At 37.5% G+C, this 12,261-nt stretch overlaps 1 protein-coding gene across 1 annotated transcript; it reads right to left on the reverse strand.

Moving 5' to 3' along the window:
- Positions 1-2,782: 2,782 nt before the first annotated feature.
- LOC126870526 (organic cation transporter protein-like) lies at positions 2,783-7,114 on the reverse strand. Its single transcript, XM_050628324.1, has 6 exons — positions 7,033-7,114; positions 6,467-6,837; positions 5,476-5,918; positions 5,028-5,213; positions 3,652-4,189; positions 2,783-2,992 (listed from the first exon to the last, which is right to left on the reverse strand). The coding sequence occupies exons 1-6, from the start codon at positions 7,112-7,114 to the stop codon at positions 2,783-2,785; spliced, it is 1,830 nt and encodes a 609-aa protein (XP_050484281.1).
- Positions 7,115-12,261: the final 5,147 nt, after the last annotated feature.

Here is a 12,261-nt window from a genome sequence, read left to right on the forward strand (position 1 = left end):
AAGGACTCGAAACTTATCGAGATTCGAGATTTTGTCAAGGCTTACGAAGAATTTCAAGATTCCCAACAATCCCAAGGCTTACTAAGACTTTCCAGACTTTTAACAATTTCGAGATCATATACAAATTTTAAAGACTGAAAACTGAAAATTTATTCGAGCCTATCAAGAATTTCAAGATTTATCACGATATTTTTCAAACTTACACGAATTTTAAGTCTTCTCCAAACTGTAAAGATTCCTGTCGATACCTAAGAAACCTCTCAGTAGTCGAAACATATCGAAATTATTCAGAATTTAATACATATATTGAATTATGTTCCAAATGATTCAATTTTATTGCCAAATGTGTGCAAGGAACTTTATTCAGTCCATCCTGGAGCAAGGGGAACCTTCGTTTCTAAGTGTCGGGGTGAGAGAATCGTGAAAGGTGGGGTTTTACAAAGGATTCCATTTTCTCAAATAATCCCGAAAACGCGATAGAAAGCTCGTAAAACGGGCAGGCAATCTTGCATTTACGAGCTCACACTCGTTTCCGCTGTCAACGCGAGGCCGTTGCTCCTTGAAATACGGAAACCGCCACTATGGCGTTGCTTCCAGATCAAGATTATTTCTTTTGCGGATGAGGTTGGGTAGATGGAGGATCGAAGGTGGTTAGGTTTAGTTTGGGGGATATTGTTCTTGATTGTTTTCGTCGGTTTGGATGGTTCGAGCAAAGTTATTGGACATAATGGTTTCTGGGACCAATGTGTTTGACGCAAACGATACGAAGTTTGAGCAAGTTTTCTTGAAGATGATATGTTTGTTGATACGTAGTTTGTTATATTGTTTGAAATTTAGTTTGAGAGACTCTGTTGGCTGGACGTGATCGGTGTAAATGGATTTAACGTTTAAAGAAGTTTTGTAGTTTGTAACATCGTTTGGAGAAGTTTGAGCAAGTTTGATCAAGTTTGACCAAGTTTGAGTAAGTTTAGGTAGGAATAATATGCTTGTTGAGAGAGATTTTTCATGCTGTTGTTTGAGGTTGGTTGCATTAGAATCTTTGTGGATTGTGTGTGAATTACAAATATAATTTCAGATTTCAGATAATTACGTATTTCATAGATTCTTCTATTATTTTCTTTTTACGAAGAATAAACAGAAAGTTGAAACTGCCTGAAACAATAGAAGGAATAAAATTTCACCGTGAAGTATGGCCAAAGGTACTTATTTTCCGCATGACCGAAGAATTTGGGTGTGCCTGGCCACCAGGAACACGTTGGTCGGTCATTATGGGCCCATTAGTCGTGTCAAATGACGAGCCATGAATTCGTCTCGGATTTCATTCGGTAAACTGAAGAAGCGGCTTCAAAAAACACAGCTCACCCTTTCCCTTCTCTAAAGAAAGTTAAAGGAGACCGTTGAAATCAATCTCGAATCTCTCATTTAATTTCATTTCTTCACCGAAGCTTGTCACGCCAATCATTATACAAAATTCAACGTACAAAAAAAAGGAGACTCCAAAGAAGAAATTATTCTCTTCCATCGAAGACAAATATAACGTTAGACGGAAGAATTGGAGAACGAAGACGAAGATTCGTTTAGAAATTTTTCTCGAATTTTTTTAGAATATCGTAGACTGATAGCGGGGTCGTTGAAAAATCCCATAGTAAATTGTGATAAATCGTTGGGACTAAACAGGATACGAAAATCTGCAACGTAACGAGAGACCGCGCGCCTCTGTCTCCCGCTTTTTCTATGTTCTTTTCTTAGTGAACCACCCACGGTGAGCTTCCAACCTGGAACAAGAAGAAAAGCCGCGCGACCGCCCGATTTATGGTTTTTCAAAGGAATGGGAAACGAAATCGGAGCACGACGAATGTGTCGGTTCTAAATGGAGCCACATGTCAAGCCCAATGTTGTCGCTAATTTCGGCAATTAACTAAACGTCTGTCCAGCTCGAACCTCCAGCTTGTTTAATTATTATTAATTACACGCGTTGTTCGAGTGAATTCTTGGAAAAGACCAACGAAGCTTGAAATCGTACCTTTTGGTATTTCCAAAGATTTTAGAGAAACTTGTATGATGATTATTAATTATATTCACTGTCGACGTAGAAATTTTGGAAAAAATACATTTTGAGAAGAAGTATTTTCGTGTAATTCTTATAAATTCTTTTCCTCGTTGAAGTTTCGTTAAGATCTTTTCTATCATCTTCGATTATAGTACAATCAATTTCTTTTCAATAATTAATTTTTGCAATCGCTCATCTCAAAGTTTATTCGTTTATTCAAAAAACAAAAAATTGACCTTTTGTACAGGCGAATCTTCCTATTCTCTTTACATAAATAACATCATATCTTTTTAAAGAATTAATTCGTCTAAATTGAACAATATCTTATTTATCTACTGTATAAATATAATTATACAAGCTGATCCATTCGTCCCACTATATACCTTATTTTTTGTTATTTAAATAATGATTAATAATAAATCCTCTTTGTCATTTGATCTTCAGTCTTTGATCCAATTACATTAACTCTTTTATTCCTAAATTATTTAACAGTCACAATCTGTGTATACTCTTTTCTCCCTGTTACACGACAAATAAACTTATAAATTACGATTTTTACAAGATCAGCTTCTGATCAAAGTGACACCTTACGATTCTATTATCTATTTCTTCTTTTTTTCTATTATTACACTATTTATTTCGTAGTTCCACTTTGGCCGCGTCGACAGGAACGAAAGGGTGAAGATAATAACAGTAATAACGTATCTCTTTTGGTCGAAAATGTAGGGTGTTTTAGTGTCTCTGGAGTGCTCGGACTCTTCGTTGCATTAGAGTGTGTCGTCTCACATTGCCAATGTAACCGGAAATCATACTGCTGCGCAGTATGGCTGGTCGTTTTACCGGACGTTTGGCGTGCAGGTGATGTACCATTGGTTCCGGTGGTTTCTTCTTCGTCAATGGCGTTTCCCAGAAAGTCTGATCGATTCCGAATAACTCTCCGTCCTTTAACAATTAACTTTCAATATTGATATAACCATCGTAAGAATAAGCTATTAATATATTATGCATTCTATATGAAACATTTATGTTTCATCAAGTAGAGACTCTTACGAGTTTTGAGCATACTCTAAGAAGGAAAAAAATATTTCAGAAGGAAATTGGAAGGAAAACACCCGCATCAACGATAATTCTTCAAACTTAAAAAATTTTTTAGCAATTATAGAAAAACACGATACAGTCGGAATTGATTCGAAGCACGCATCCTTAAAAAAAGACGTACAATATCCAAAGCATAGTTAGCACCGAGGCTCTACTTTCTTAATTTTTAGACTGCAGACGTTTTCACGGTGCCCTTAAACTGTAATCGCGAGCCTTTCATGTCCGATGCATTTCTCGATAGATAACGCTTGTTAAAAAAGTCCCCTAAAAATTCATATAACATTTTCGAACGTTCTAAATTATGGTTATCGTAAAACTCGTGCCAAATAACATTTTTTAGACGCAAATAAAATAAAGGTTTCATACCCACTACCTTGCGAGAAATTTTCAACCCGGTCGAAATAATTCGGCCACGAAGCACCCACATTTACGGTTTAAGGATTAATTATATTGTTGAAAATAAGTATTTGCATAAAGAAGCACAGTCGAGTAATCGGCATTACCATCATCGTTTGGGGTAGTTGTTCCATCAGTGTTTCAGGAAGGAAGAGACTGAGAGATCCAGCAAATATACAGCACGTGCCAAGGATGATCATCGGCAGATTGTACATGAATTTGCTGGAGAAGGCGATGAAGGGGCTGCAGATGGAAGTAACGTATCCTGTCATGTGTATGAACGCCACGCCCTCGCCTCGTATCACCGTCGGTAGTAATTCAGCCGCGTATTGCATCGCGATGTTCGAGGCGATATTGATAAAGAGTCTGCCACAAATCGCGAAAGAGACGAAGACGATCCCTATCGAGACGCTGGATGCGAGTAGGCTGAACAATCCGGAGAGTATCACCGCGACGAACAACGTCCATCTTCGACCAAACACGTCGAGAGTGTAGATGATTACCATCTCGGCTGGGAATTCGGTCGCGGATGCTATGGTAAATGTAGTGAATATATTCATGCCGAGACGGTCCAAGCATCTTATGTGACCATCGTAGGCCATTTGAATGACGCCCCATACCGCAGTTAATAGCAGCGTGATTCTTCTGTGGAGGATTGCATCCGAATTGAAAGGAAGATGTTAAGAATTGTTCAGTTTTATAGCTCCTTGCGAACGAAAAATTCTTGCAGGGTACCTAAGCAAAGGTCCAAAATAACAGTTGTTTTTGACATTTTTTTAGGAAAGAGGTACTGAGTGAAAATTAATTTTTCTTTAAACAGAAGCTGGTTATCAGTGAATCACAGAGAAATTTGTCAAAATATTAATTTCTACCACTAGATTATTGCTATGCGAGGACAATAGGCAACAACGATCTTGTGATATTTTAGATTCATACGATTCGAAACTTCGATTGATTTACCACTAGGACTCTTAGGGGATTGTAAGTTTAATCATTTGCCACCTTTTAATCTTTGCACTTATTTCTTTCCACTTTCCTATATTTTGGATAAATGCTAATAAATATTTTTTATTCCTTTAGAGATGCTCCTAACGTCCTGCAAGAATTTTTCGTTCGTTAGAAGGTCAAAAAATGGCCACTTTTTAACATCCTCCTCTTCCTCTCTATTTCTATCGAATTTCAAATCATATCAATTTTTAGATCTTACTGCTATTGCAGAGTATTAGACGATTATAGCAGTTCATATAACAGGAAGAATTTCTACATCGAGATTATCTACATTATTTATGTTTTCTGGTTAACACAATAGCAGTCCATGTTTCGACGAGTTAATTTGAAGAAGAACTGATTCAGTTACTAATTGGCAATTTTTGTATATTGTGTAACGCCTGACGAATGAATTATACAATTTAATTAAGTGTAAGGGTATAGTATACAGCGCAGAAAGCATAGTGCAGCGCTCAAGATAAAATATTGTAAATACCTTAAACGTTTTGTTTTAAATAAATCGAGAATGGTGTGTTCCTCCATAGCCAAGGTTTCCGCAGTTCTCCCGCAATCTTCCAAAAATTCGTTATATACATCGTTAGGTATCGTGCGATTATTTACTTTCTCAATCTTCGAGATGATTTTCATAGCTTTCTCGATATGTCCCTTTCCAATTAACCACCTGTTTCATACGACTTTATTCCTTAACTCCCACGAAAATTATATTAAATTTTCTCTTAACTGATGTTAAAAAGGTCTTAGTTAGACTTACAGAACAACGTTATTCAATTTCACGCTATCTAACAAATTGAATTCAAACGAAGATTTGTTTCGCCTAACCATGTATTATTACGAATAGTATATTTTAGATATTTTCACCTGTAAATTTCCTATGAACGCATACACAGCCGCATTTACGATATAAATGGCGGAATAGAAATTACCTGACGCTCTCAGGAAGAACGAAAGGTGCGGCTATAACAGCACATATTGGAACGGTCGTGATCAGAGAAAAAGTTTGCCAATTGGCGACCCCATAAGCTATCCATGGTATAGTCATCGTACCAATAGTATAAAATATTCCATAGGACATGTGACCGATAAAAGTTCTCCATCTGGGGCCCACGTATTCCAAAACTAGTATATAGGCCATCACGAAACTGTTGTCATAGGCCACACCAACGATGAATCTACAGATGCAGAATTCCCAGAATTTGGTTATGTATATGGTACAAATGCCACCGACAAACGCAAAAACATTGGTTGCAATTAAGATCGGAACTCTTCCGTATTTGTCAGCTAGCCAACCAAATATTATGCCTCCAACAATCGAACCCATAAAAAAGATACTCTGTGCTAGTGTCGCTTTGTAGCTTTCGTCGCATACCTGATTTGGTAGAAATTTGTGTTAGAAAGTGAGAAACATTAAATTCAAGTTATATTAGTAGACAGTAATTTTGATAATATTTTGGATAATATTTGATAGAATAATATTTGCAAATTTTGACAATGTTTTGAATAATTTTTGATAAAATTTTGGATACTTTGTGACAGCGTTTCGATAATATTTTGAATAATTTCCGATAAAATTTCGACGATACTTCAAACATTTTGCATTATATCTCGGATAATATTTCAAATTATACTCGATAATATTTGAAATAATTTTCGACAAAATTTCGAGAAATTTCAATAATATTTCGAATAATCTACAATAAATTTTTGTTAATATTTCCAATAATATCCATAACAAAGTTTCGTATAATTTGCAATAAACTTTAGATAGTATCTTGAACAATGATCGATAAAATTTCCATAATATTTCGAATAATTTACGATAAATAATTTACGATAATTTTCAAATGACTATTTCAATAGAAACAATTAACGTTAATGAAAAATTGCTCGGTAATTTAATATTAATTTTATTATTACCCATTTCTGTTCTGCGGCTACTGATATGTAAGGCACGTCAGAAGCGGACAATTTAAATTCCCATTCGTTACATTTCTTCACCGGCCAATTTGCATCCGGCTTACGTGCAGCGATCGCTTTTTCCACTGCTATATCGTATACCCAGCATCGGGAATACGCTAAATGATGACCTTCGTAAGGGACCATTTTCGCGCTAGGTATCATGAAATCCCTCAATTGTTCGGCGGTAAGGTCTTTCACTTGCGGAAGTTTGCACCAAAATTCCGTCGGTACCACGACGAGAAACGCTTGCGCGAGATAGATGAACGCGATAAAAAAGCAGGAGGACATTAGCATGACGATAAGGTAGTTTTGATAGATGCCAAATTCGCCTAATAGTGGAACAACATTGTAATCGAATGCATTCAGAATCGAAACCGAAGAATCGTTTATAATTAGAAATGAGAAGTGTGCTTTGATCAATTAGATCTATCGACAATCAATAAGAATTTGTAGAATTATACGAAAAAGAGAAGAAGAAACGAGATTAGCGGTTTCGTGTGAAATATTATGTTTTTTACGCTTGCCTAGATAAATCAATATATCGTCGAGAGTCACCGCCTCGTTCGGTGGTAAAGCCCACAAAACCGGATGAGACGCAGTTTTCATCTGTGATGAAAAATATTCCACGATTCTCTTCCAGCGAGGAGTTTGACAGATCAGCTATGTATATAACCTACTCATCGATGGACTGTGTAACTTAAAGTACACAGCGAAAGAAATCGAAAAGTATTGGCACAAACATCGACAAATATTCGGACGATTTTCGATCAGTGCAATACACAATATTCACGTTGGTATATTTCAATGTTATTTCACTTATTCGTAATTCCAACATCTTAAAGAGCGAAGGAATCTTCGTTGAAACATATCCCTGAAATTTTATGCTTTGCAAGATGTATCTTTCTACCTATAGCGCTTTGCGAGAATAAAAATGAAAATAGCGTACCAGATATTAATTTCTATATCTCGAAATGCTCAATTTTCCACAAAGGAGAAAGATACAGGAGTACGAACAAATTAAAGCAACGGAAATATATTTTTAAAAAATCTGTTTTTGCATATGCGGGGACGCTAACAAAAGATATTCAAAAAATCCTATAAAATTCTCAACATTGTACTATACTATCAACAAATCTTTCGAAAAATCATTGTCTTCCCTTCATCTTTCAATCCCCTATTAACAGTTGGGGTGCAACTGGAATTAACCCTTTGGCTGTAAACGCAAGTGAATTTGAGATCGCTCGATAACTAAACGAGACACGTTTCCATTGGCAAACTCAATACTCAATGAAACTCGCCCTTTACAACCTAAGGAGATAAGGAGATCGTCCTGAACTTTACTCCGCACTCCCAGTCCCACCCCAACTGTTTGACCTTAGAGGGTTGATGAAGGCGCAGCTCGTAGAAGGGAGCCAATCAGAACCGCCGTTTAGCTAATGCGTGTAACGCGACCCGTGGGACGATCCGACACGATTCTGCGCTTGTTTCACGCTCCTCGTTACGCTACGGGCATGGTTCTATCTTACACTTAACTCGCCCTATCTCGTTTCATCGCCAGACGTTAAGGGTGGCGCACCCTTCTTAGCCATGGGTGCTAGGCATCGTCTGCTCTGAAATATCTTGGCATTCTCTATGTGGTTCGAATGGATTTGTGGGGTTTTTGAAAGAGTTTTAAGATGTTTGAAAGTGTTCTGGAATGTCTGAAAGTGTTTTGGAATGTTTGAAAGTGTTTGCGTTTTATCAACTTTGTATTTAGAACAGATGTCGTGTGCTCTGAGATATTTCGATATTTTCTGTATGATTATTGAAATGGATTAAGCCTGATTCACACTAGCAGTCAAAGTCATGGTCGGATTAGGATCCACCAAAAGCTAGGATTTTACCGAGATATTCACACAAAAAGATCACAAACAGTCAAATCTCGGCGCAGTCTCATTTTTATTCTATTATTCTATCTCGATTCATAATTTCATAATTTCATCATTGAGATGTGTGACAGTAGTAATTGATTGTGACTAAATATGTGTGTAATATGATTGTGACTAAAATCATATAGTTCGTCGTAATTTCCTACAAGTTCAATTAAACGCACGTTCTCCACGTTCCTTTTCGATTGTTGACCGGGGTCTTGATTAGCAAACCGATGTCACGGCCAATAGATTCTCATTTGACTCGCCGAGCCACCTACCGTGAATGCTCTCGTTGGATCACGTGTGAGTGACCTTGACTCTGTGTCTGACTTGATGTGATTGCTAGTGTGCATCAAGCTTTAGTAACTCGTTTGGAAAAGGTTTCGAAGGTTTAGGAACACTCGTATTTGCACTGTTTCCGATTCTACGAAAACAGTAATTACCATTTAGGTATCGATGAAAATGTTGCAATAAATGAGGTTTTACTAAATTATTGATTTAGTAAAATTTTTTCTCGTTACATAATATTAAAAAATAAGGCGATAAAGAAAATATACTGTTTAATACGGAGAAGCTATTTTTACTTGTACTTTGTACAAATTTCTAATTTAGAAAGATGATTAGTATTTTCTAAAATTCTTCAAGAACCAGGAAATATCTTGAGCTTTCTTTACCGCGAATATTACCAAATTCGCATGCAATTTGTAATTTTCTATAAAGCTCGACGAGACGCTCTCCCTGCAAGTTTATCAGGACCACACTACCTTCAGCCATGTTCTATTTCTAATTTTCAGGGACCAGTAATCCGACGATTTACATAACTTCATAGTAACGATAACGCGATCTTACTCGAGAAATCGAGACTCTGTCTTTTCAAGGGCTCACCAAGGGGTGGATTCCTCCGGAGAATACAAATGGCCGTAATTTAAGACTCTCCTCATTCAAGATTGCTCTTTTCTCCACGAAATTGGCGAAACCTAATTTACGACTAATTTCACGATAATTTTCTCGTGACCTATGACACCGGAAGTGTTAACAGGGGTGATTTAGTTAATTTCACGCTGTACATGTTAATTTGACAAAATTAACCTAATTTAAGCTAAAGGATTTTTTTAGAGAATCTTTATTACGAATAATTGTTACGCAAAAACGTATCACGTGTACTTTATTCTTTATGTTTGTTGCTCATAGGGGTAATTTTGTTCATTTTGTATGTATATTATATAGTAGTTTAATAAAATAGGTTAATCAAGGGTAGGACATATGTAGAATAATATACACCCTTTGCTTTCTTATAAAACTTTTATCACCAATAATAATTGCGCAAGATAAATTTCTCCACTTACGTCGTTTACGTTTTATTCTCTATATTTACGCCTGATACGAGTGACTTTGTTAATTCTACGTGGTAAATAGTAATTTGAGAAAGTTACCATTAAGGGTGGAATGTAAAACGCCTGTGATTTTTTCCCCACTTGTAATCTATGAACTTGAGAGGGTTAATAAGGGTGATTTTGTTGATTTTATGAGTTTAACAATCTGCCTGTTATAAAATCTTTATTACGAATAATTACGAATAATTGTTGCGAAAAAGTATGATAAATTCACCCACTCGCGATTTATAGTTTACAGCTATTTACAGCTATTGTAATTTATTCTACGTAATATGATACCACGCATATAATATTCCCTCTCGTTTATTGTATGATAATTGTGTTTCAAAATTTAAAGAATGCAGAAATAAGCTCGTCAATCGTTTAAAATTCTACGGTTTCAAAGCACAAACATTTTCGAGGTACCAAGACTCGGTACCAAGACATAGCCCCATCGGGCATAGCCCGTGTCGGGCATAGCCCGTACCGGGCATAGCCCCATCGGGCATAGCCCGTATCGGGCATAGCTCCATCGGTCATGGCCTATGTCGGGCGTAGCCCGTATGAGGCATAGCCCGTATTAGATGATCGGGCATATCCTGAATCCAAATTTCTAAATTTTAATTCTGTCCAAATCCTAAAATTCTGAAATTTGCGAATATCTCTAACATTGATTACGCGTAACAAACGAAACGCGTAAGACCTACCTGTCTATAATTGCTAGCACGTAAGTAAGAAATTACTGTGATTTCCACGTTCCTACAAAGCGGTTCTCGTTAAAATCGCTGCCGTTTCCGCTTCGTTTTAGCCAGAATTAAGCGTCCTGTTGGTGACGTAATTCGCGTTAAGTTTCCTCGTTTTTCGGATCGATCCGACGACGAATCAGGGCGCAGTTAGCTAATGCGGGCTTGTGTTGGCACAGCCCCCGAGGGGGTGGCTCGTTGTTCCACTGGCGTAGTCAGGGGTGAGTCGTGGCCGTGGCAACGATCCACGGAAACGCGAGCCTGGATCAGACTTTTCTTACACTCACACATGTATACACACGCCAAACTTCCAATTTTCTTTCGAAAATTGCTCCCTCGCTGCATGTTTGTTTCTTCATAAACAATTTTATTTTCTACCTTTTCCCTTTCTTTCTTCCACTATATCAATTTGTTGTTTGTCCATATAATTTACTAATTTATTCTCTGTACGCGTTACATAATATATTTCTTGTCTCTCTTCTTCAAAACACATTTTCTTATGTTTCTTCTCTTTCGCGTGTTTTTTCTACGGGAATAGAATAATAATTAAGGCCAGAAACAATATAATAATCAAACGTAGACCAACAGTTCCCAAGGAGTTAGCGATTCGACAATTTTTAAGAATATTTTTTAACATAACAACGACACAATCGATTCTGAAAACCCAGCCCTTTAACCTCGATGGACAAGAATTTTTTCTCCAGTGGAAAAAGCTTCCCGTTGAAGGTACGAAAACTCCGCGGCTCTAATTTCCAGCCGGGGGTGGCTTTTGCCGCAATTAATTTCCCGGGAATCCAATTAATTCCTCGCCGCCGGCCAATGAACTAACGTTGTTTGCCGAAGAAAACGTTGTCTCCGGGATCGTCGTGCTAAAACCACCAAGGGGGAGGAAGAGAAACTCGCGAAGGGGGGATGAAAACGATGGCGAGAGAATAGAGTCGCCTCTGAAAGATCGTTGAGGAGCATAAAGGAAGGGTGGTACAGGGGCGCAGATAAAATTACATTATCGCCTAAAGCGTCCTCGACGAAGGAGAAAGGGAGAAAGAGGGAGGAGAAAACCGGGGTGAAAATCACGTCCCGTAATTCCCGGGCATTAAGGTAAACGTTCAAGTCGCAGGGCGCAGGTTCGGTCGCCATGGAAACTGACACCCTCTTCCTACCACCCTGGCTCCCTTTCAATCGATAACTTATGAAACCATCCTCGCCAACCCTCCGCGACCCTCTCCGCATCCAACTGGTCCTCCTACCGGATGCTGGATACCGTTTCCCGCGATGGCGACCCCTCGCCACCACGATCGAACCATTTTTCTACGCGCTTCCTTTCCAGGCTAAGGGGTTGTTTGTAGGACACACGATATTTTCGCGATCGTTGTACCGGTTTATTAATTCCGATTGGTTCGAGCGAGTTTGATTTAAAAGCAGACTGTTAGCAAATATTAAATAAAAGCTTGTGAAGTTTTTCTGTTATGCAAGGTAGTAATTATTGATTATTTTTAATTCACGAAAGAGATGATGTTTGTTAATAACATAAAACTCTAAGGTGAAAATAGAGAGACGATTTTAAGCGTGAGCAAGTGGAATTTTATTTCCATGGACAACTGTTATGAAATGTTAGATACATACGACTTCTTGAACCTTGTTTTTTATACTATAAGTTGTTAGGATTGTGATTTGTGACGTTTTTTAAATTCATGAAACAAATGGATAAGATTTGTTAATAGCGTGAA

This window comes from Bombus huntii, chromosome 10 (assembly GCF_024542735.1).
Source record: "Bombus huntii isolate Logan2020A chromosome 10, iyBomHunt1.1, whole genome shotgun sequence".
NCBI classification, from domain to species: Eukaryota; Metazoa; Arthropoda; class Insecta; order Hymenoptera; family Apidae; genus Bombus; species Bombus huntii.

Coding starts and splice junctions, on each gene's coding strand:
- LOC126870526 (XM_050628324.1), bottom strand. CDS start 7,114: ATGAAAACTGCGTCTCATCCGGTTTTGTGGGCTTTACCACCGAACGAG. Junction 5,214..5,475: donor GTTCTTCCTGAGAGCGTCAG/GTAATTTCTATT, acceptor CGTATGAAACAG/GTGGTTAATTGGAAAGGGAC. Junction 2,993..3,651: donor AACTACCCCAAACGATGATG/GTAATGCCGATT, acceptor TAATTGTTAAAG/GACGGAGAGTTATTCGGAAT.